Source organism: Suncus etruscus, chromosome 12, assembly GCF_024139225.1.
Source record: "Suncus etruscus isolate mSunEtr1 chromosome 12, mSunEtr1.pri.cur, whole genome shotgun sequence".
Lineage (NCBI taxonomy): Eukaryota > Metazoa > Chordata > Mammalia > Eulipotyphla > Soricidae > Suncus > Suncus etruscus.
In genome coordinates, this window is record NC_064859.1 from 80615028 (window position 1) to 80639997 (window position 24970).

The following is a 24970-nucleotide window of genomic DNA, read 5'->3' on the forward strand; positions in this document are numbered from 1 at the left end:
TAACCTAGAATGGACTGGGTCGATCCCCCAGTATCCCATATAGTCCTCCCAGCCAGGAGCAATTTCTGAACACATAGCCAGGAGTAACCCCTGAGCATCACCGGGTGTGCCAAAAAATCAATAAAAAAAAAAATAACAATGCCAGTCTCTGGAACCTAAAATTGCGAGCATATACCAGGTCTAGGCCACATACCAGGTCCACCACAAAGTGCAGAATGTCCTCAGATAGATAGAAGAAGAATGTACAAATTGAAAATTGTGCCTTGGGTCTGTAGGACAAGATTTTCTTTTTAAGAAACATATAGTTTTACCTATGCATTTGTCTGATGCAATAAGAGAATCAATAGTTTTAAAGATTGACTATGATGATTTAAAACTTTTGTAACCCTAAAAACAAGAGAGAGAGTGGAAAGATAATGGGGAGAGAGAGAGAGAGAGAGAGAGAGAGAGAGAGAGAGAGAGAGAGAGAGAGAGAGAGAGAGAGAGAGAGAGAGAGAGGAAAGAGAATGGAGAGAGAGAGTCAAAATTGTTTTGCAAGGCAAATTAATAGCCTATCAGCGCTATTAAAATATCAAGTATCTTAGGCTTGGAGTACCCAGGCACTGCCTAATTCTCAGGTTAGGAACTCAGCGCATCCTTCCTCACCCAGCTTGTTTTTGCAAGCTTGGGGTGGGGGTGGGGGAATACAAAGGGACAATTTCTTGGTCGCATCTTGCCTGGGCTGCTTTTAAGACCCTCAGCTCTGAAATATCTGCTTCCTTCCTTCTCTGCGAAACAGGGTTGCTGGGACTCAGAGCATCGGTGCTACTTTAGTGTTCCTTAGTCTACAGAGTCAACCAGTGGCCTTCAGCTGAAGGGAATCCAAGGAGGATCTTTTCTCTTGCCGGAACTATTCTTCCGACGCTGTTCCTGCCCGGACTTCGGAATGCAAGCACGCTCGGACCGGAAGTGCGCGTGCCCCGAGCGGAAGCGTGCGTGCCCCGAGCGCTTCGTGTCTGTACGGAGCTAGGAGGGAGCGCGGGAGCGGCGGCGGACGGACGGACGGGTCCAAGATGGCGGCCTTCTCCGGTGCGTCTGAGCAGCGGGGCCGGGCTGGGCCAGGTGGCTCAAAGCACGCCCGCCGCAAGCATGGGGGGAGAATGGCCCGAGGTCCGGGAAGTCGGGGTTGGGCAGGGACGATGCGTGTCCGAAGGCTTCTTGCTGCAGCCCTTGAGGCCTAGGGGGCTGGGAATCCTTTGCAAGGCCCGGCCTATGGGTGCCTGGCTCTTCTTGCAAGCTCAGGCCTGGTCTCCCCGAGCACTGTCTCTTGGGTTGCTCCAGAACCGGTGCAAACTTTGTTGATGGAGCTCGGAGCCTCCAGGTCTTGCAGAACGTGGCCTTGGTCCCACTCACTGCTTGCGTTTTTCTCCCCCACTTCTAGGCCCTTCCAAAAGTAAAAGTCCTTTTTATTGGGGAGGGGAAGAGATAAGGGGTTTGGGCTACACCTGGTGATGCTCAGGGGTGACTCCTCCTGGCTCTGAGCTCAGAAATCGCTCCTGGCTTGGGGGGACCCTATGGGACACCTGGGGGATCGAACCCAGGACCGTCCTAGGTTAGACGCGTGCAAGGCAAACGCCCTACCGCTTGCACCACCGCTCCAGCCCCCAAGTCAAAGTCTTAAGCATGCACTTGGTAGTTGATTTGTTGTTAAGCACCTTTTTTTTGGTTTGTTTTTGGGTCACACCGGCAGCACTCAGGGGTTCTTTCTGGCTCTACTCTCAGGGCTGGCTCAGGAGACCATATGGTCCATATGGGATTCCAGAATTCAAACCATCCTTCTGCATGCCAGGCAAATGCCCTACCTCCATGATATCTCTCCAGCCCTAAGTACATTTTTTAGGGCTCCTATTAAGTATTGAAGCTCCAAGGAGAGCAAGGGATTGGAAGTGAGCAAATTTTTTTTGCCCCCCCCCCTTTACCATCCCCTTCTATTGCAGCTCTAGTTTTGCAGAGCTGAATGGAATACACTTTAGTTTCTTTACTACACAGGTTTATGTTGTAGTGGTGTTCAAACTTTTTTAAACAGGCGACCAGTTCACTGTCCCTCAGACCGTTGGAGGGCCGGCCGGACTATAATAAAAAACATTAGGAACATATTCCTATGCACACTGCATATAACTTACTTTGAAGGGAAGAAACAAAACGGGAACAAATACAATAGGTGGCCCATAGTTTGAGGACCACTGTTAGAATCTTACAGGGATAGATGTGATAGATAGTTGTGATGCATAGTGGACTGTCTTTTAATGAATGTGGATGTGTCTGGCTAATTACACACACATTGTTTTTGTCACTTTTGTCACTTTTCTTCTGGAAAGAAGAATTTCCAGATCTTTCCTGGAAATAGACAGGGAACTCTCCTTTTCCAAGACCGCTCCAGAAACTAGACTTTTATTTCTAGTTCCAGCTCTGGTTAGTGGACAGCAGTTACCAGGTTTGCAAGGTCCTCAGCTACCAGGTTTACCATTTGCACGTTTGACTTCGTGGAATTTTGTACACGTTTTGGGGAATATCAAGTTTTAGGAATGATTATAATTCAGGAATTTAGTGGGGAAGAGAAACATAGGATTAAAATGCTTAAGTTTTTTATGCTTACTTTTATTCCCAAAGTGTTAAAAAAAATCTCTTGTTGGGCCGGAGAGATAGCACAGCGGCCTTTGCCTTGCAAGCAGCCGATCAAGGACCAAAGGTGGTTGGTTCGAATCCCGGTGTCCCATATGGTCCCCCGTGCCTGCCAGGAGCTATTTCTGAGCAGAGAGCCAGGAGTAACTCCTGAGCACCGCCGGGTGTGGCCCAAAAACCAAAACAAAAAAAAAAAGAAAAAAGGAAATAAATCACAGAAATTGTTACAAGGTACAAAACATTTGTATAGCTATTCAAGAGCATCATCTAGATACCCTGCACATTTAATGCTCACCAATAAATGTCTCAGGGCAATATACTAATGAGTTGTTCTTTCCCTAAGAACAAAATGTCGATTTTCTGGAATAGTTGTGTGAAAACTGAAGAAGAGAGTATTTCTTTGACATTCCCAGTTGTTCGTGTTTTTGCTGTTGAATCTTTTCTTAAACTGGAATTTTGCTTATGCCTACCAGTAAATGTGGACTTTTGCTTATGCCTGCCAGTAAACGTGGGCTTTTCCCACTGTTTATTTTTCTAACATCATCCTCAAATAGCCAAGGCACATGGCTGTCATTAATAACCAAGATATTGTTTCATTTGGGCAGGTTTTTTTTTTTTTTTTTTGGGGGGGGGGCCATACCCGGTATGCTCAGGGGTTACCCCTGGCTAAGTACTCAAAAATTGCTCCTGGCTTGGGGACCATATGGGACGCCGGGGGATCGAACCGCAGTCCATCCTAGGCTAGTGCGTGCAAGGCAGATGCCTTACGCCCTGCGCCACTGCTCCGGCTCCATGGTCAGATATTTTCAGTTGTTTAGGAAGGAAGTTTGTCCTGGTAGTTACTGTGTCTAAGTGAACCTTTGCTGCTACGTGCATATGCCATATCATATTCACTCTCCCTTTATGACATGACCACACCAGTTGGGAGATAACAGGTGTATAGCTTGCCCTTGAACATGTTTCTAGTAAATGAGCTCTTAGATTTGAATTCAGGCCTTTTTCTTAATCTTGGTGTTTTCAGAAAGCCACTCTAAGCAAGAGGTAAATTGTCTTCAGAGTCTTTCCCCCTGATCTGCAAGCAGTCATTTTAAGAGCAGCGTGATTTAAGTCTAATGATTTGAATGTTCAAATTCATTTTCATTTTTAGAGATGGGTGTTATGCCAGAAATTGCACAAGCTGTGGAAGAGATGGATTGGCTGTAAGTAAACAATGATTAAATAAGGCTGGTGACCATATTTTAAACAAGCAAACAACTTTTAGTGATAGCAAATACCTTTACGGTCTGGCTGGGTAAGCACAATTCAGTTTTCTCATGAGCCTCAAATTATAGAAAGTTGGGGATCAAATCAGACCTTCTGCAGACAGAGCATGTGCTTCAGACCTTTGGTCTTTTTCCCCTTCCTTCCCCCCTTTAAAAATATTGCTCTGGGAATTGGTCTTATGCCAGAATACTTGAGGGGTAAGGTCTTCTTGTATTTAGGCCAAGGCTTTTCCTTTTTATTTCCTCCCATATTTTGCTGGACTTACGCAAACAACTACATTTGCCATTCTCACACTGTTTTTACTGTATTTCCTTAACTCTTATCCTTAAAAAAAAAAAAAAAAAAAAGAGCTTACTAAACCTTCTGCTATTGCTTTAATGAATTCATTGGTAATATAATAATTTTCACAAATATACTTGCTACTGAACTTTTTCTTCCATTACTTTAGTTTTTCTTTCTATTTTCTATTTTATTTTAATAACTTTGCTTTTGGTCATCTTGAAGCAAATGTATTATGATCAGTTATGTCACCTATGTGATATATTTTCTTTAAATAAATTTAATTAAAATAAAAGAAAGAAAAATATTGTTCTGGGGACTATATTCAGTGATCTTTGGGGACCTGCAACGCCATTCCTGCTGACTGGAATGGGTGGGAACATGCATGCAGTTGTGGGGATTGAGCCCGGCACTTCACTCATCCAATGTGCTTGATCTCCAGTCGTTCTCTGATAAAAATTTCCTTACCAAGACTTTGAGATACTTTTGGCAAAAAGTACTTGGTCTTATTTACTAAATAGTATTGCCTTTTAATTTTATCATTTAATATGACTAAATTAGAATAGGTCATTTTTTTTAAAAACTAACCTCAATTCTTCAAAATATTCTAGGCTCCCAACTGATATCCAGGCTGAATCTATCCCATTGATCCTTGGAGGAGGAGATGTCCTTATGGTATGTTTAAAGTTGGTGATGTGGTTGGTTGCTGGGGACACACAATTCTGGGAATGTTTGTGACCCACTTAGAAAGGGTCTTTTCACTAAGTTAATTTTACTTCTTCGTGAACATTCATGTTGCATGAATTATTCAGGATAGTAGCTAGAGGCAGAGAATACAAAGGTAGCTAAGACAGCCTTGGATCCTGAGAAGCCTGAACCTTGTAGCACCATCAGACTGAACACAGATAAATGTCCATTCCAGTGAGGAAGTGGCAGTTGTAGAAGAGGTACCAAGTTCTCTCAGGTTCTAGTGGTTCCTAGTTCTCTGCCTTGTAGGAACAGAAGGGCCTTTGCTGGAGGAATATTTAGTTAGAAGGTAGAAAATTTTATTTGAAAGAGGAGAAAGGAAAAGAAACTCCCCTGGTGAGAAGGAACTTCGTATAGGACTCAGTTCAGGAGGAAGTATGTTTTGGACAAGGGAAGACGAAAGAAGAAGTTCTCTAGTTAGAATTATAACTGAATGAAAATAGGAATAATTCCTAAGTACGACATTTGCTTAGATTGTAGCATAAGGTGTGTGGGTGTCTGGGGTAGAGGGCTAAGATGGAGCATATCAGAATAAGATGGAGCTCTACAGGGCAGAGTATCAAATATTTTGAAGTCTTTCTCAAGTGCCCTAATAAAGAGTTTAGGTATTGGCAGAGGGATTTTTGAAAGTTTTAAAAGGACTGCATTACATGGTGAGAATTACGTTTGTATTAAAAATAATTTAGTTAGATGGTTTTGATGCATATAGCTTGGGGAGAGATAACATCCTGTTATTACACTCTGTAATACCCTGGGAGGGAATGAGGACTTACATTTGAATGGTGGGAGCGTGGAAGTGGGAGAGTCTGAGCTGATTCTTGAGAATTCGAATGGTAGTGACCAGATGGGCTATACAGGCACTGGAATATAGAAATTTGCTGGCAACGATAGTTTTATATGCGTCTTATTAACTTTTGACTCTCTTTATCAGCAACTTAGCATCTAAATGAACCCTTTTTGCTTCACTCATTCAGGCTGCTGAAACAGGAAGCGGAAAAACTGGTGTAAGTTAATTTGGCATACTTTCTAAGAGTTGATTTTTGTGTGTGTTTATTTATTTAGTTGCAAAGTTGCTCATGATTGAATTTCAGTCATACAATGTCCAACACCCATCCCTCTGTGGCAGGCATTTTTTCTACTTCTCTCTCTCTCTCTCTCTCTCTCTCTCTTTTCAGTTTTCATTTAGACATAATGATTTGCTGTCTATATTGTTACTGATGGAGTACTTTTCATTTTTTGTTTAATTTTTTGGGCCACGCCTAGCAATGCTCATAAGTTACTCCTGATTATGCACTCAGGAATCACTCCTAGAGAACTTTGGGGACCATACGGGATGCTGGGGATGGAACCCCAGTCGGTCAGTCATGTGCAGGGCAAGCATACTACCTGCCTGCTGTGTTGTCACGCTGGTCCCTGAAGGGGAATCTTGTAATCTTGTAAAGGGGAATCACTTTACCTAATTTCAGCACCAGTTCTTGTCCAACTATCATTGTCAATAGTGGCCTCTTCTCCACCCATAAGAGTTGTTTTCTTTGTTTGATGTTTGTTTGTTTTGGGCCACACCTGGTGGTGCTCAGGGTCTACTTCTGGCTCTGTGCTCAGAAATCACTCCCGGCAAGCTGTCATTCCGGCCCCAAGAGTTGATTTTTTTTTATTAAAAAAGTTTTGGGCAGTAATGCTTATTGCAGAATAATAAAGCAGCTTGCTCCAAACTATAAGAAATTGACTCATGATGGAGAATGTTTTTGTTGCCAGTTAATTTTGAATTAATATCTTTCATTCAGCTTAGTTCTTTAAAGTTACTGCTATTTGGATTTGGGAAAATAAAATTATAGCAGCAAATCTGTAATAGAAGTAATTATGAAATGTGTATGCCTAACTTTTATAATGTAATGAAATGTTACTAACATCAAAAACTCATTTCTTGAAAGGCTTTCAGTATTCCAGTCATTCAGATAGTTTACGAAACCCTGAAAGACCAACAGGAAGGCAAAAAAGGAAAAACAACAATCAAAACTGGTGCTTCAGGTAATTTTTGTATAGTTGTATTTTCTGTTTATATATTTTAGTGATTTTCATTGCCCAGGAAGTGGAGTTGACATTTGGTGCTTTGGAGACACCTGCATACTAAATGCACTTAGAACAAACTGTAACCATTAAAATTCTAGGATTTTAGAAATTTTATTAGTTATTTTAATGTTTTCTTGCTATATTTTTGTGCTAAATAATGAAAATAATTTGGCACAATGTTTTAAGAAGGTATTAAAGGTTTTAGAAACAATTGGTTAGGTAAAAACTCCTGGGCAAAGAATCATGCAATTTTTTCTTTAAGATAAGAAAAGTGGGGAGCCTAGGAAGTTAAAACAGAAAGTATATGTTTGTTTATTTATTTTAAACTTCATTGATTGATTGGTTTCTGGGCCACACCAGGCAGCGCTCAGGGGTCACTCCTTGCTCTGTACTCAAAAATCGCCCCTTTCAGGCTGAGGGAACTATACGGGATGCCAGGAATCGAACCAGGTCCCTCTCGGGACAACCACATACAAGGAAATGCCCTACTGCTGTGCTATCTCTCAGGCCCTGAAAGTGTACATTTAAAAATCAATTTCTTTTTTGACTGGGAAGAGGGTTTTGGGCCATGCCACACAGTGCTCAGGATTCATATGTGTTTTGCAGGGGCTTGAATCAGACTTGACTGTCTTCTGTACTATCTCTTCTATCTCAAGAGTCCCTTTCTTTCTTTCCTTTTTTTTTAATATCTTTTATTTAAACACCTTGATTACATACATGATTGTATTTGGGTTTCAGTCATGTAAAGAACACCACCCATCACCAGTGCAACATTCCCATCACCAATGTCCCAAATCTCCCTCCTCCCCACCCAACCCCGCCTGTACTCTAGACAGGCTTTCTATTTCCCCTCATACATTCTCATTATTAGGATAGTTCAAAATGTAGTTATTTCTCTAACTAAACTCATCCCTGTTTATGGTGAGCTTTCTTACTTTAAGTCTCATGGATCTGGAGATTGATCCTTTTACTAGGAATTTTAGTCCTTTTCCTTCCATGTAAAATCTTTTTTTTTTTTTTTTTTTTTTTTTTGGTTTTTGGGTCACACCTGGCAGTGCTCAGGGATTACTCCTTGCTCTATGCTCAGTAATCGCTCCTGGCAGGTTCGGAGGACTATATTGGATGCCGGGATTTGAACCACTATCCTTCTCATGCCCTTACCTTTATGCTACCTCTCCGGCCCCACCATGTAAAATCTTGATTTGGATTCCTCATCTTTAAATCACACTGCTTCTCTTAAGAGACTTCTGAATTATTTTCTATCCTGAGTAATCTATGATTTTTTATATAGCATTTTTTGTTTTATAGTTCTGAAAGTATTGTCACAAAATTGCAGCCTTAAGGACTTGGCCTCTCAGCATGTTCTTTTCACTAGATAGAGAGTAGCATAACCACAAGTTCATAGACTAATCTCGTCTGTGAATGAACTTTGTAAGAGAATGGATACCGATTACTTAGAATATCATCCTATTTAAAAATAGTTTCAGGGGTCCAGAGGGTTACTACAGTGGTAGGGTGTTTGCTTGATGCAGACAATAGACCTGGGTGGATTTCTGGTAACTCACGATCTCCTGAGTGCTGCGAGGAGGAAACAATGAGCACTGCTGTTTTGGCCATAAGATGAAAATAGTTTCAAGGACCAGAAAGCTAGCTCATTGTAGTGGGGTGGTAGGACCACCACAAATTGAGCCAGGAGTAGCCTGGACATCATCTAGTGTGGTTCAGCCTGTACAATAGTTTCAGAATTTGTGAGAACTATAAACCATCATTTATGAAATTATCACTTATAAAAAGTATGTTTTAGGAGATAACCAAAATGATAGTAGTTCAAAAAAAGAAATACTGTTCTTTGGATTAAAAGAACTAGATATTTAAGAATGGAGAAGTGATTCAAAAAAAGAGATGGGATAATTGTTCAATTGTTGAAAGAATTTAGAGAGGAAAAGGATTATTTTGTAAAGTAGGATTAGGACTAATCAGAAATAACAGCCAAGGCTTTATTTTAAATGCTTCTTAGCCAATAATGGAAGAACAAGTCTCAAGATAATGTTACTTTTCAGTCAGTCAAAATATTAGCAGATGAAAGAAGTCTTTTGCCCAGAAATAATCTAGAAAAGTTTTCTGCTTTGGATGTGACTTGAAAGTTCTACAGTTTCTTTAACTTACACTTCTTCATTTTCTGTACATAGTTTATTAAAGATGCTTTAGAAAAATAATGCCAATTGCATCAAATTTAGGGTGAAAAATGTGTGACTTCTAAATTTGATATTAAATTAAGTTGCAGGACAAAATTTTCTTCCAATAATGGTTAAAAGGTACTACTTAGATTCTTGTATGGAGGTCAGTTCTTTCCATTATGATTGGAGTCAGGTTCTTGAGTTGCAGAACTTTATCTCATTCATGCCCTCCTTCTGATGATGATTGATCTCTTTCATTGAATAATGTCCCAGAGCAAGTGAAGAAAAAAACATTAGCCCCTTGTGGACCAGAGATCATTGTCTTTGATAATGTTTCTTTTACCTATTTCAGATTGACCTAAATAATTTTTAGTATGGTTTTTATTATTTGGAGGGGAGGCCATATCTGGCCATGCTCAGGAGTTATTCTTTCTCTGTATTCAGGGAATACTTGGGATGCCAGGGATGGATCCTGGGTTGGCCACATGCAAAGCAAATACCTTACCTGTTATACTATTACTTAGGCTCTTATCTTTTTTGGGTGGTGGTGGGAGGGCCACACCTAGCAGTGTTCAGGGCTGAACTCCTGAACTCCTAGGGGTCTCTCCTAACAGTACTTGGGAGACCACATGAAATGCTGGGAATTTGAATTGGGGTCAACTACATTGCAAAGCAAATGACTTAACCTTGTATTGTCTCTCTTTATAAAGTATAAAGTATTTTTAATTTCATGTATTTGTAAGTAATTTGCTTTTATCTTAATTTTTTTAGTGCTCAACAAATGGCAAATGAATCCATATGATAGAGGATCTGCTTTTGGTAAGTGGACAGATTTTTAGCAACTTAATTGTAATTTAGAAACTTGGTTTAATAATAGCTGAAATATTTAAAAATTATGAAAAAGGAATTCTGAACAGAGCTTTAACAGGTTAAAATATGGTAACTATAGTTCAGTAGAACTTGGATGTAAACATAGGAACAGGCAAATACATCAGTGGAATTTAATGATAGAGGTATAATGGAAAGTCCAGTATATATGTAGAAATAAACCAGTTTAATGAGAAAAGACAATTTATTCAATAAGAGTGTTGACATAACTGATTATTCACCTGGAGCAATATAATTGATATACATCAATTAGAAACATTCTAATTATTAGATAGAATCCATTTTAGACATATATCTACATATACTTTACACATATGTACATCTATATGTAAACTGTAAATTCCAGCATAGAGAACTACATATGCAATTTTGGAGTGGGAAATTTTTATCACCCACATGGGAAACTTCAAAATTGTAAAAATTAGAAATATTTCTGTACTATTAAAATGCATGTGAAAAGATGTCAGTGGGGGAGGAATCAATAGATAAAAAGCAAATATAGAAAAATACTTGCAGAGTCAATTAGAAAGGGTTCTTGAATAGATAGTAAATAGTGACCAGTAAAGAAAAGGACAAAGGATAATAGACAGTTCACATAAGAGCAAATTTAAACTCATGCACATGCAATGATAAAAATTACAATGAGACTTTGCTTTATATCTATCTAGTTGTGAAAAGTTCAAGATTGATGAATCGCTAAAAAAAGGCAGTTTGACTATGAAAATTTAAATATTTCCTGGAAATTCTAGCCTGATGGAATAAAAATATTTGTATATAAGGATGTACCTACAAAACTAATGGAACATTATTTGTATTGATAAAAGCCTCCAAGAAAGTGAATGCTGGTGCTAGAATGTTCCACATGTAGGCTTTGTCTGGGACTCTATAGTCATTAACAAAAAGTGAGTCAGAATTCTTGCGCTGATTTGAGGAACTTTTACCTCTTGTTAAAGAGTAGGAAAACAGGAAAGAGAGAAATAGGAAATAGAGAAATAGATGGAGCCGGAGAGATAGCATAACGGTAGGGCATTTGCCTAGCATGTGACCAACCCAGGACAGATGGTGGTTCCCGGCATCCCATATGGTTCCTCGAGCCTGCCAGGTGCAATTTCTGAGCACAGAGCCAGGAGTTATCCCTGAGTGCCACCCCCCCCCCCCCCCCAAAAAAGAAGAGAAATAGATGAAAGCAGAACAGGATAGAGAAATAGCGGTTGCCATTCTACTTGTTTAATAGAAATATCAGTATTCAGATATGTGCACAACTAGTGTTCAAAAGAAGAAATGGAAATATTAAGGATTGCTAGTCACTGCTAGAAATTTTGGGGGGAGGGCATTTATTCATAGTGTCATATGAATAAGAATTTACACTTTGGAAAAATGAGTTAATTTTTAAGTTCTGCATTCAAGTGTTGAATATGAGTTGGAACCTTTTCTGGGCTTAGGAAGTACATTTATCCTCCAATGCAGACCAAAGCAAGTGCTTGTCTTCAGAGCCAGTAAGCGTCAACAACCTTCGTGGACTGACTTTGATATATATATTTGAGAAATTTCATCTTATAGAATCTAGTAGTGCTCTATACTGCAGGCTTTACCTGCTCATGGTTTTCTCTTACCTGCCCTATGGTGTCTGCATTCATGGCTGGAAAACTGTGGCAAATCTTGTAGTTTATTGTTCACACAGGTTCAAATTCAAGCTCCATCGTGAATTTCAGCAGCAGCAGGTGTGGACCCACGTGGCTGTCATGTTCTGGAGTGTCCATTTCTTTAAGGGATTCTGGAGAATAGTTGTCTTAGACTCATTCATATTGGTGCTGTAGCTTCTGCGATGCAAGTGAGGCGAGGGGCAGTACTGATTCCTTCCTAGGCTCGTTGGTCTCAAAGCTCATCCTACGTCAACAAGTGACAGCATAGAATTTAGTCCTTTGTCTTTGTCAAAGATGCTCCAGCTGTTGAGTAAGGGCACTTACTCTTAGGATGGCATTGCCTGTCACTTGTGAATCTGCAAGTTTAAAGTCTCTGGAAAGTAGCAGCGAATGAAGCAATTTTAAGTGATGATAGAATGGTAACTCAGTTCAGGGTGTATGATTTCTACAGTCCGCAACTGACATACTTTTTTTGTTTTCCTCCATAACCAGCAATTGGTTTCAGACGGTCTTTGTTGTCAGAGCGAGAAGTAAAGGAATGGCACGGATGCAGAGCTACTAAAGGATTAACAAAAGGTACTTATTTCAGTGGCTTTGAAACAAGTATAGCCTTTCGGGGGTAAAAACTCTTTCTTTGAAGAGTTTTAAATCAAAGTTCTGAAAAGATCTTTGACGTGGCAAAAGGACTTACAGTTCTTCATTTGGTACATACAAATTGAAGTTCAGAAACAACGTGAAAGGGTGTGTGATAAATCATGTCATTTGTGCATGATTTGTTGCCATTTTTAAAGCGTTTTGCTCTCGTAGAGGAAAACACTACTATGAAGTCTCCATGTCACGATCAAGGGTTATGCCGAGTGGGCTGGTCTTCCATGCAGGCTTCCTTAGACCTCGGTGAGTGTTTAGAAAAAACTGAATTTATTACTTTATATTAGTAGGCTGTTTGCTTTTATTAAGGTGAAAACTAAAACAAACAAACAAAAACATGTAAAGCTTATATTTTGCAGACACAAAAATAATGGTATTTATTTCTCATCTGTTCCAAAAAATATGAAGTAATTTGCCAAGAATAAGGCATGGAGAAGATGGGAGAGCCTGAACTGTAGCTCAGTGGAAGAGTACTTGTTTTATGAGACCCTGACCCTGGGCTTTCTTCCTGAGAAAGACAGACAGACAGGCAGACAGACAGACAGACAGACACAGACACACACACACACACACACACACACACACACACACACACACACACACACTCTTTTTCTAGCCTACTACATGCACATGTATATGTGTGTATGGATATCAGGATTAAGTTTCCAGTATAAATATTATATATTATAATATATAATATATATTATAATAACATATATAATATATCTTATATATAATATATATAAATATTATTATAAATATTATAAGGTATTGCTTAGATGTTTAACATTAATGTCAAATTTTAAACTACTTTCAGAGGGCTATTTAATTTTTTTAAATTTTGATTGCATACTTTAGGTACTGACATGTTTGGATTTGGCTTTGGTGGAACAGGAAAAAAATCCCATAATAAACAGTTTGATAATTATGGAGAGGTAAGAGTATTGTTAACCTGTTTTGTTTTGGGGTCCACACCCAGTGATGTTCAGGCCTTACTCTGGCACTGTGCTCAGAGATCACTCTTGGTGGAGATTGGGGAACCATATGTGGTTCTGAGGATTTGAACCAGGATCTGCTGCACTGCAAGGCAAGTGCCTAAACCCACTGTACTGTCGTTCCAGCCCTGATAAGTTAAGTTAATCATATGTATTAGTAACTCTTCTTTCTGGGGGAAGGTTTTTTTTTTTTTTTAGTTTGTTTTGTTTTGTTTTGTTTGGTTATTTTGGTCACACCAGGCGGCACTCAGAAGTTGCTCCTGGCAGGCACAGATACCATATGGGATGCCAGGAATCGAACTACCTTTGTTTGAATCAACTGTGTGCAAGGCAAACGCCCTACCGCTGTGCTATCTCTCCGGCCCCATGGAGGAGGTTTTAGGGTCACACGCAGAAATGCATAGGGGTAACTCCTGGCTCTGCACTCAGAGATCACTTCTTTCTGGCAGACTTGGGGGAGCTTATGGAGTATGGTACGATCAACTAGGACTGTTGGGTGCAAGGCAAATGTCCTAACCTTTGTACTATCATTCCAGCCCCTGCCTCCTCTCTTATTTGAAATTCACTTATAATGACTGAGGGTCTAAAAGTGAGTCTCAAAATCAAGTGTATGTTCTGAATATTTTCTACAGAACAGTGTTCAGATTTGGTTTTTAAATAAATAAATATCTCACAAGAAAGAAATATTAGTCATTTTCTTCCAAAGTATACTTTGCATCGTTTACTACATTTTGATTTTGGCTCTAGTGTTAGTACATGTCATTCACTGATTTCTTAATTTTGGTCATGGTTAGTCTACATACAGTTGTTTTTGTGAGCCCCAAATCTGTAGTAATGTTGATTCTAAGGCGTTGATATACTGTATTGTTATTTTTGTTTATTTTGAGGGGCCTTGCTTGGCCGTTGCCAGGGTTCTGGTCCCCGATGAGGTGCCAGGAAAGTTTTTCCTTGGTGGTGTTTGGGGACTGTGTGTTGCTGGGAATCAAACCTGAGGCTCCTGCATGCAGAGTATCAGCTCCAGGGTTCAGTGTCTTCTGTGCTCTGGAAGAAGCATTTTTTATTTTTTGTTACTGCTGGAAGAACCATTTTAAGATGTATAATAGAGCTTCAATTACTTTGAAGTTCTACTGCACATTTTGACTTTTAAAGATTTTCCTTTCTGTTAACAGCATTTAACTTTCTGGGTTTTCTAGGAATTCACTATGCATGATACCATTGGATGTTACCTAGATATAGATAAAGGCCAAGTCAAGTTCTCCAAAAATGGTAAGCTATCTGGATCTTATTATCTTATTATTAGAGGAGCAATATATTCAATATCTGATTTGGGGGGGGGGTGATCAGAGAGTTCATTTCTGGTAGTGCTTATGGTTTACTCCTGGCTCTGCTCTCAGGGATCAATACTGGTGGGGCTCTGGGAACCATATAGGGGATCAAACATGGGTTGACTGCATGTAAGACAATGCCCTACATGTTATAGTATTGAGCATTTGCTCTGTGCCCAGCACTTTGGAATTGAGTTCAGAATACGTTTGCTTTTGTGTAACCTGTTACTGGCGAGGTGAGACAGGCAGCAATATGACAAGTTAGGTGGGAACAAGGGTAGTGAGGGGGGCGGGTAAAATCAGGGCTTGGGTGTAGTTTGATGGGTGTTCAGGGTGTGCTGAATGCACAGGATGCTTAGTAAAGGTTTCTTGGGACAGTTAAAAAGTCAGATCATGGGCCCGGAGAGATAGCACAGCGGTGCTTGCCTTGCAAGCAGCCGATCCAGGACCAAAGGTGGTTGGTTCGAATCCCGGTGTCCCATATGGTCCCCCGTGCCTGCCAGGAGCTATTTCTGAGCAGACAGCCAAGAGTAACACCTGAGCACCGCCGGGTGTGGCCCAAAAACCAAAAAAAAAAAAAAAAAAGTCAGATCATTTGGTGGTGGACCTTGCAAATATCTTGGAAGAGTATTGTTGGGAGAGGGAAGAGTAAGTGAAAAAACCATGAGATAGAAACGAGCTTGGTCACTGAGTAACCACGAGGAATCAGCATTGGCAGTAGAATATAAGGTTATGAATAATGAGGGCGGGCCATAAGAAAATCAAAAGAGGCCATGACAGACTTTTAACTTTTACTTTAGTGAGATTGAAAGCTGTTAAGGTTCGGTGCAGTGAGGACCCTAGGTATCTCTAGTTTAATTTGAGTTTATGGTTGAAAACAAACTGAGTGGTTTGGGTAATGGCCGAAGGTGGGAAGGCAATTGGTTTCTGGGCATTCTTTTGGAGGCATATTAAATTGGTGATACTAGATGTTTAAATGATGAAAACCAGTGTAGTGAAATGTTGACATTAGGAGTTTAGGGGGAGAAATCAGGTTTGAAGGTTTTCTGTCTTTGAGTGTCATTGGCTTTCAGGTGATATTTAAGCATGAAAACTTGTTAATATTATTTGGGAAATGAGAATAGATCCAAGAACAGGAGAGCTTGGAAACCTGTGGGTGGGATTCTTGTGGTTCAAGATCGGCAGATTGACAGGGTCTGCATTCAGGTGAAAGAATTGTTTCATGATAGGTAGAGAGAATAGTCAAATTTTGTTTAATGTTGCCCATGGATCTTATCTAGGAAGGAGAGGAATGTTACTTCACCATTTGATTTGGCATCAGTAATGAACTTGGCAGAAAACTTTTTTCCAGGGTGGGGGGTAGGTGGGGAGGAGTGCTTGAGCCTCCTCAAGGGGTAGCTCAGGGGTAGCTTCTAATGGTGCTTGGGAATCATAGGCAATGCTGGAGGTTGAACCATGGTCATCGGCATTCAAGACAACAGAGAAGGGCTGGAGCGGTGGTGCAAGCGGCAGGGTGTTTACCTTGCATTCACCAACCTAGGCTGGACTGTGATTCAATCCCCCAGCATTCCATTTGGTCCCCCAAGCCAGGAGCGATTTCTGAGCGCATAGCCAGGAGTAACCCCTGAGCATCACTGGCTGTGCCCAAAAACCAAAAGAAAAGAAAAGACAACAGAAAACTGGTTTTGATGGATTATTGATAGGGACCCTGATTGAAAACCAGTTGAAGGGGATGTAAGTGGTTTAATTCCATAAAAGGAGATGAAGGAGCCGGAGAGATAGCATGGAGGTAGGGCATTTGCCTTGCATGCAGAAGGATGGTGGTTCGAATCCTGGCATCCCATATGGTTCCCTGACAGGAGCGATTTCTGAGCGTAGAGCCAGGAGTAACCCCTAAGTGCTGCCAGGAGTGCCCACCCCCCCCCCCAAAAAAAAAAGGGAGATGAAAAGTAGAAGGCAAAAAGGAAACAGATGAGTTCAAGGAGGGATTGCCTTGACTTTATTTAATATGGAAGCTATTGTTGTCTGTTTTTTTTTATTGTAGAATGTCTAATGGAAGTGGTTCAGTAGACAAGGAATATTAAAAATGGGGAGGAGGGGAGAGTTTTGCTAACGGGTAGCTCTCTGGGTCCCCCTCCTAACAGGAAAAATAAAAGTCCATTAAAAACAAACTGAAAATAAAAATACAGGAGGATGAGGACAATTTCAGGGGTAAAGTGAAAGAAAAAGATTAGTGTTGTGTAGCAGTTAGCTTCCTCTTGGTAATGAGGAAAACGTGATTTCAGGTCACTGAGTAGATTCAAAGGTGTGAGCATATGGGAATTCTTTTTTCTGATACTTCAAATTCCTCAGGCTCTCATTGATTATTTTTAAGGAAAAGACCTTGGTCTGGCCTTTGAAATACCTCCGCATTTGAAGAACCAAGCCCTTTTTCCTGCCTGTGTTTTGAAGGTAATTAACCTCATTAGTAAAAATTTTCCTGTGATGATGAGTTAACTTTGATCTGCAGGATTTTGCTTTGGTTAGTTTGCAGTTAGGTTAAGTATTAAAAAAAATTTCCCCTTTATCCAATGCTAGAATGCTGAACTGAAATTTAATTTTGGTGAAGAAGAATTTAAGTTTCCACCGAAGGACGGTTTTGTTGGTCTTTCCAAGGCACCTGATAGTTTCGTTGTCAAATCACAACATACAGGTATTATACCTCGGAGGGTAAGGATTTAAAAAAAGAAAACTTAAGGAAGAAAAGGCTTCTCAGAGTAAGCTGGTTACATCTCCTCTCCATGTTTTTTAGTTTCCATCTTTGTTTCAATATTAGCAACACTCGGTTTCAAAACCTGATTTATAAACAATTTTTCAGAAGCTTAGCCATTTGGGTGTGATTGGGGGAACACATTAGTATTCACAGACTGTGTGCTTGTTCAGTGCCAGCACATGGACTGACTTTATTTCACTTAAGGTTTCCTGTTTTACAGACAGCTGAAGGATCAGGGGACTTGAACTAACTTTCCCACAGTCACAGAGCAACCAAGTGGTAAAGCTCATGTTGGGCCCAGGCAATTCAGGTCTAAAGTTCAACCTCTTTTTTTTTCCCACTGAGCTGTCTTAATATCGTCCTGAATGTGTTTTGTAGCTCGGTGAGCACACAGTCTACAAACACATCACAATTACTAGAAGTAGATTCAATGAAGCCTGAGTTTATTTTAGGAATCTAGTCTTTGCTTTCTTTGATTTTTTTTTTTTTTGACAGTTAAAGTTTCAATATTAGAATTTTGTGCTTATATTGTGCACGGAAAGGTACTTGGGTTTATGTGATTTAAATGTGTTCTGATCTCTTTTTTTTTTTGTATTTTCTAAAGGTAGCGCACAGGTGGCACAAACCAAATTTCTTCCCAATGCACCAAAAGCGCTCATTGTGGAGCCTTCTCGAGAGTTAGCTGAGCAAACGTTGAATAATGTCAAGCAGTTTAAGAAATATATCGATAATCCAAAGTTAAGGTAATGAAAGTGTTCTTGTGTGCTCAGATTCCCAGAGTCCTCTAGGTTGGGGGTGTTGTTGGAAAAAGGAAGTAGGAACTAAATCTGTACACATACACAGGTGTGAGTATAAATTTAACTTTGATAGATGGTTACATTTTCTGTCTAAGTGATATTGTCTTTTTTAAATAGGGAACTGTGTATTTTTCTGTTTCTCATATGTGAAGAGCCAAATTTTCCAAAATAGTATCATAGGGGCTGGGTAGGGTGCTTGCCTTGTATGTTTCTGACCGATGTCCCATCCCTGTCACCCATATGGAACCCTGACAGGACCGTGCCAAGTGTGCAGAGCCAGGAGTAAGTCCTGAGCACAGCTGCGTGTGTCCCACCCCAATCCCCAAATCAAAATAACAGTATCATTAAAAATATTTTAAAGGGAGCACTTTCATTTAGTGTCAGATTCTTCACTTACTGTTGCATGCAACGTGTGTCATTGCCTAACATGTTGATAAACAGGGTGAAGTGGATTCTCCACCATTGGGGCATCCTTATTCCCTCTAAACATTCAGGCTGGGCCTTTATCTTTCCTTGAAAACCAAGTGCAAGTCCCAGCCCAGTCTCTCCTTTCTCTGATTCATTCTTTCTCTCCTTTCTCTGACTTGTATGCCTTATTTTCAATAACCACTTGTTTTCTCTCTGATACTTCACTTATTCTGGGGACTATATGTATAAATAATGGCTCTTTTGTGAATGGTTTCTCAGTTAGCATAATGTTTTCAAAGTTTGTAGATGTTTTAGTGTGTTTCAGTACTTGATACTTTTTTTTATCCCCAAAAGGTCTTTGCTATTTACATAAACTAGTTTCCTTACATTGCATTCTTCCACTTTTTGCCTCTTATGTGATTTTAGTATAGAAGAATTTGCATGGACATATGTTTTCATTTCTTCTGGATATATATAGGAATGCAATTGCTAACACAGACCATATGGTAGCTTTATGTTTAACGTTTTCAGGAGTTGCCAAACTTTTTCCTAAGTGATTACATCATTTTGAATTCTCAGTAGTAAATGGATATGGGTTCCAGTTTCTGTACATTCTCAGTAGCAATTTCCATGGTTTTGATTGTAGCCATCCTGATGAATATGAATGTTATCTTATTCTGGGTTTGATTTGCATTTCCCTAATGGTGGTAGGGATATGTTTTTACATGATTATTAGCCACTTACAAATGAGTTTCAGGTTCTTTACCCATTTTCATTTAGATTATTTGTTTTATATTGTTGTTGAGTTGTCTTAAGTTTTATGTATTTAGATAGCTTGTTTTGTTTTTGTTTTGGGGACACACCTGGTAGTGCTCAAGGATTAATTCTGGCTCTGCACTCAGAAATCATTCCTGTCAGGCTTGGGGAACCATATGGGATGCCAGGGATCAAACCTGAGTTGGCTACATGCAAGGGAAAATGCCCTACCCATTGTGCTATTTCTCTGGCCCCTGATTTTTTTTTTTTCTCTTTTGGGCCACACTCAGCAGTGCTCAGGGGTTACCTTTCATGCTCAGAAATCACTCCTGGCATGCTAGGGGGACCAGGAGATGCTAGGGATCGAAGCCAGGTTGGCTATGGTGCAAGGCAAGTGCCCTACCTGCTGTACTATTGTTCCGGCCCCTGATAGATGATTTGATGTTCAAATATTTTCTTCAGTTCTCTGAGCATTTTTACTTTCTTGATCGTGTTCCTTAAATCACACCAATTTTGAATTTTCATGAGGTCAGATTTGCTATTTTTTATTTGTTGCTTTTGATTTTTGTGTAGTAGTTGAGGAAGCTTAGGTTATGAAAATTAGGTTATGAAAATTGATTCCTATGTTTTCTCCTAATCTTTATTTTGCCTATGATTCATCAAATTTTTCTAGATGACAAAGGATTTAATGTCATTTTCACATGTATATATTCATTTGTTGAAAGAATGTTTACCACCCAGAGAATTGCTTTGAAAAGGCCAAGTAATTAAATCTTTTTTTTCAAGTATTTAAATGAGAAAAATGGAAATACAACAAAGCAATATTCTGTGAAGTCTCCTTCACTACCCTTCTCCTAGTTTCTAGTTCACCCTATGGAAAAAACTTTTTAAAATTAATATCTACATATGTTCTGTAGATATTTTATATATAAGCACATAAGTTTAAAGTGGCAAACTCAAATTATGTTTTGTAGCACAGTGCATTATACTGGTACAGAAAGTACAGATGAGGACTGAGTTTTTTGTGTGTAGGGTTTATTTTGGTTGTTTTGGGCCACACCCATGACGCGCAGGGGTTACTCCTGGCTGTGTGCTCAGAAATCACTCCTGGGCTTGAGAGACCATATGGGGACTCCAGGGGATCTAATTGAGGTCCATCCTAGGCTACCATGGGCAAGTCAGACGCCTTACCACTCCACACCACCGCTCTGGCCCTGAGGACTGAGTTTTATATTTTCAAGCTCTTACATTATCCTGAGGTTTCAACCCGGAGCCCCTGAGCAACCTTATGGCAGCTGGCAAGAAAGTGCCATGTCTTCCATTACTGTCAGTCTTGCTTAGCGATTTGTTATGTTGTTATTGCTTATTAAATGTTCGTACCTTTCAAGTGAATCCAAATTGAATACGCAAGCTTTAATTGTTTTCCACATCATTCCTTTGGTGTTGATTTTAGGGAGTTGCTAATAATTGGAGGTGTGGCAGCACGTGAGCAGCTCTCTGTCTTGGAAAATGGGGTAAGTATGCTCTTAATTTGTAAAAGTGATAAAATAGTTTTGGTAATATGGGGCTAGAGTGTCTCCAGAAACACACACACACACACACACACACACACACACACGAAGCTGAAATTCAGACACACTTATATTTGTTCAAACACTGTTATATTTGTTCAAACACCTTGTATGTATGTCTATCTTCTTCTTCTTTTTTTTTATTTGGTTTTTGGGATCACACCCATCGGCTCTCGGGTTACTCCTGGCTCTGTGCTCAGAAATCGCCCCAGGCAGGCTCTGGGGACCACCACATGGGATGCCGGGATTTGAACCACCACATCCATCCTGCATTGGTTGTGTGCAAGGCAAACGCCTTACTGCTGTGCTATCATTCCGACCCCTGTCTTCCTTTTCCCCCCAAAGTATACAGAATATTAATCTCTGGCAAGCCATTTGGCATTGAACATGAACATCCAGTGAACATGAATTCTTATATGCCTACCTCAAGAATTCTTTGCTAGCCATTGTGAATGAATAGTCATTTCTTTGGAAATAGAAAAAAAAAGAGTTTGGGTCTCAATAGAAATGGGAAGGGTGGAGTTGGGAAGTGACCCAGGGAGGTAGGAAGGGCGGCAGCAGTCCCAGTGAGAAAGGAGATGAACTCTGAGCTGGAGGAAGGAATTATCTTAGGGACGAGGCTCAGGTGTAGCTGCAGGTATCAAAGTTAAGATCCTCATTACTCAGGAAGAAACTTGGGAAATTCTTTTATTTTTATTTTATTTTATTTTTTTGGTTTTTGGGTCACACCCCGCCAGCGCTCAGGGGGTTACTCCTGGCTCCACGCTCAGAAATCGCTCTTAGCAGGCTCAGGGACCATATGGGATGCCGGCATTCAAACCGATGACCTGCATGAAAGGGCAAACAACCTTACCTCCATGCTATCTCTCTGGCCCCCATTGGTAAATTCTTAATTGTGCATCTCACTTTTATGCAGTAACCCTGTTGAACAAATGCTTATTGTGAATGATTTCACTTTGACCTGGTATGACGTACCAAGAGTGAAGAGTTAGTCTTGTTAATACTCTTCTAGGTAGTCAGATTGTTCGGATATGTTCTTTGTCAACAGGTTGGATTTTAGCAATTGTAAGAGAGATTTAGTATATGCATTCTCATTCTTGGCTCTCCAAAAAAAATCCAAATCATCTTTTCTGCCTAAGTTATATAAAGTTTCTAAACTCATATTTTTCAGCTATGGAGCTTTCAGGGAATTTTATGTCAATCATTTATAAAATTTGGGTACTGGCAGAAGTAAATGAGAAAGTGAAGGCCTGCCATTTGTAGCTTTCTTAGGGTTTAATTTTTAATTCTATTCTAAGGATCTCATGTTCTTTTTTTTTATGTTCTTTTTCTATTCTTACCTTTTTCATTGTATATTCTTACATACTGTTGTTTTTGATGCCACATGGGTGTGCTTGGAATACCATGCAACTGTAGATTGAATTTAGGACATGTGTTTTACAATCCCAGACCCCTCTCTTTGTTTACTTCTGCTAGCCTTAGTTTTCATTTATACTAGAGCTTATAGTAAGAAGTTTGAAATATTTAGGGGCCAGAGCATTAGCACAGCGGTAGGGTGTTTGCCTTGCACATGGCTGACCCAGGACGGACCTGGGTTTGATTCCCAGTGTTCCATATAGTCCCCCAAGCCAGGAGTGATTTCTGAGCGCACATCAGGAGTAATCCCTGAGCGTCACCAGGTGTGGCCTAATAACCAAAAAAAAGTTTGAAATATTTGATTTAATTTAATTTTTAAATTAAATTTAATTCTGGGTGGGGGCAAGAGTTTGGGACTATGCCTGGGCTATATACCTGTGCTACATCAGGGCTTATTTCTTCCGTACTCATGAGTAACCTCTGGTGGTACTTTGGAAATCATGTAGTGTATGGTTTGGACCTGGGTCCATCACATAGAGGACAAGCTCCTTACCCTCAGTACTATCACTCTGGCCCCTATTTAATGTTTTTATTTACTTTAAGTTTTAGTATTAGGAACGTGTGTGTGTGTGTCTGTATGTGTATGTATATAATCAAGTCATATACATATTTCTTTTGAACTGATCCCATTAGCCTGACCTTTTATTGTGTTTCTTCTTTGCTTACTTGGTATTTGAGGTCACACCTGGTGGTGCTCAGGGGCTACTTTTCTCTGAGTGTTCAGGGTCACTCCTGGAGCTACTCAGAGGACCATGCAGTGATAAGGATCAATCCTGAAGAGCTGATAGACAAAGCATGTACATTATCCCTTTAAGTTAACTCTTGGCTATATTCCTATGTTCATGCTAGAATAAAGGTGGGGAGGAAACTCCTGATGGATTAGATTCCTAGAGTAATGAAGTGATGCCATAAACCAGAAATGTTTTGTAACTGACATACACATCTCATAATAGATCCTCAGTATACTGAACAGATTTTTGGTTTTGTTTTTTTACTATAAATTTTTTTTTACTGAAACTTGCTTAGAGTTATTAGTATACAATTTAGATAGTAGTTTCAAAGATGTCTCCCCTTTCCTTCACGGGACTATAAATTGCTTTATACAGGATCCAATTCAAGCTATGTTCAACATGGTATTCTACTGCTCAGGGGTTGAGATTTTGAAGTAAGGATTCTGGAGTAATGGATTTATTTAGCGGAAGTTGCATTTTTTAGTTTAGGATGGAGAAAGCTGTAAAAAAAGAAGATAAGAATTATTTTCATACTTGTTGATAAAGAATAGAAGTTTTAATAGTTTAAATTCTAGGATGTGTAGAATTCATTGTTGGCTACTTTTTAGTCAGTGAAATAGCCTAGAAATGGACCAGCATTCTGTTACATGCTCTACATACATTTTCTTCTCACATTTCTCCTTCCTCTGGGATAGCACTTTTCCCCATTTTTACAAATTAACGAAAAACTTTTATACAAGATTCTACAGCTCATAGGTAATACTTCCTCTAAGTTCCATGTCCCTGGTCACTCTACCCCATTGTCTTGATTAAACACTATATATGCCCATGGGTTCAAAGTGTTTATTTGTACTGACAATAAAATCATTTTACTCTTCCCTTTATGTATTTTTGAACATTTTTATAATAAAATAAGAAAACTTATTTGAATTAGACCCATTTTTATGTTTGGACTTTTAAGTCCCGGTCCTGATTTGGATATATCCTAGTTGTATCATCTAAGCTCTGTCTTCAGTATTTCAGACTTTAGTATTCCACAGTTAAAAAATAGGAATAATATTGTTTACCTTTGGATAAGGATAACATGATTGTGTATTTATTAAACATTAACATGGTACCTTATTATAAGCATTTGGTATTTCTGTTTTTTCTGATTAATCAGATTCTAATTATTATTAATTAGAACCCTCATTTCTTGAGCACCTGGCATAATAAGTAACTAGCACTCTACATATCATGTTAATCATTGCAGCCGGCTTGCAAAGCAAAAGAAATTGGTATTATCCACTTAAAAAATAATCCAGTTGAAACTAGAGGTTGGGTTTTGAGTCTTGGTTTAACTTCAGAGTACTTATAAATTCATTGCATCTGAATTACATATGGTTTTGGGGGCACAGCCTGGTTATGCACAGAGCTTATTCCTAGTGGTGCCATATGCAGTGCAAGGGTTAGATCCAAAATGGCCACTTGCGAGGCATGCGCCTTAACCCTTGGACTGTCTGCTGTCCATTATATGTTGCTATTTGATGATTAGGAGATCCACCTAACTTTTCAATTTTCATTAAGTGCTTTTTTTAATTTATTTTAGGTAGATATAGTAGTTGGCACACCAGGAAGACTAGATGACTTGGTGTCGACTGGAAAACTGAACTTATCTCAAGTTAGATTCCTCGTCCTGGATGAAGCTGTACGTTGAAATGTTGGTCATGCTTTTTTTAAAATGTTTGCTTATGTATTTGGAGGTACTGTTTTTTTAATGATAAAGAAAAAGATATATCTCCCTCATGATTCTAAGACCTAGTTCTTATCAATTTGGTCTGTTTATATGTGTTTCTTTTATTTG

General features: G+C 39.5%; 1 protein-coding gene across 1 annotated transcript in view; it reads left to right on the forward strand.

Moving 5' to 3' along the window:
* Positions 1-980: 980 nt before the first annotated feature.
* The window catches only part of DDX1 (DEAD-box helicase 1), a 39925-nt gene continuing 15935 nt past the window's right edge, over positions 981-24970 (forward strand). Inside the window, 16 exon segments of the mRNA XM_049784881.1 lie at positions 981-1068; positions 3809-3860; positions 4815-4878; positions 5925-5954; positions 6882-6978; positions 9969-10016; positions 12221-12304; positions 12538-12560; positions 12562-12622; positions 13235-13311; positions 14565-14637; positions 17071-17147; positions 17274-17388; positions 18053-18191; positions 20863-20923; positions 24716-24814. Of these exon segments, the coding sequence (XP_049640838.1) occupies positions 1053-1068; positions 3809-3860; positions 4815-4878; positions 5925-5954; positions 6882-6978; positions 9969-10016; positions 12221-12304; positions 12538-12560; positions 12562-12622; positions 13235-13311; positions 14565-14637; positions 17071-17147; positions 17274-17388; positions 18053-18191; positions 20863-20923; positions 24716-24814 (1116 nt within the window). The 5' untranslated portion in view covers positions 981-1052.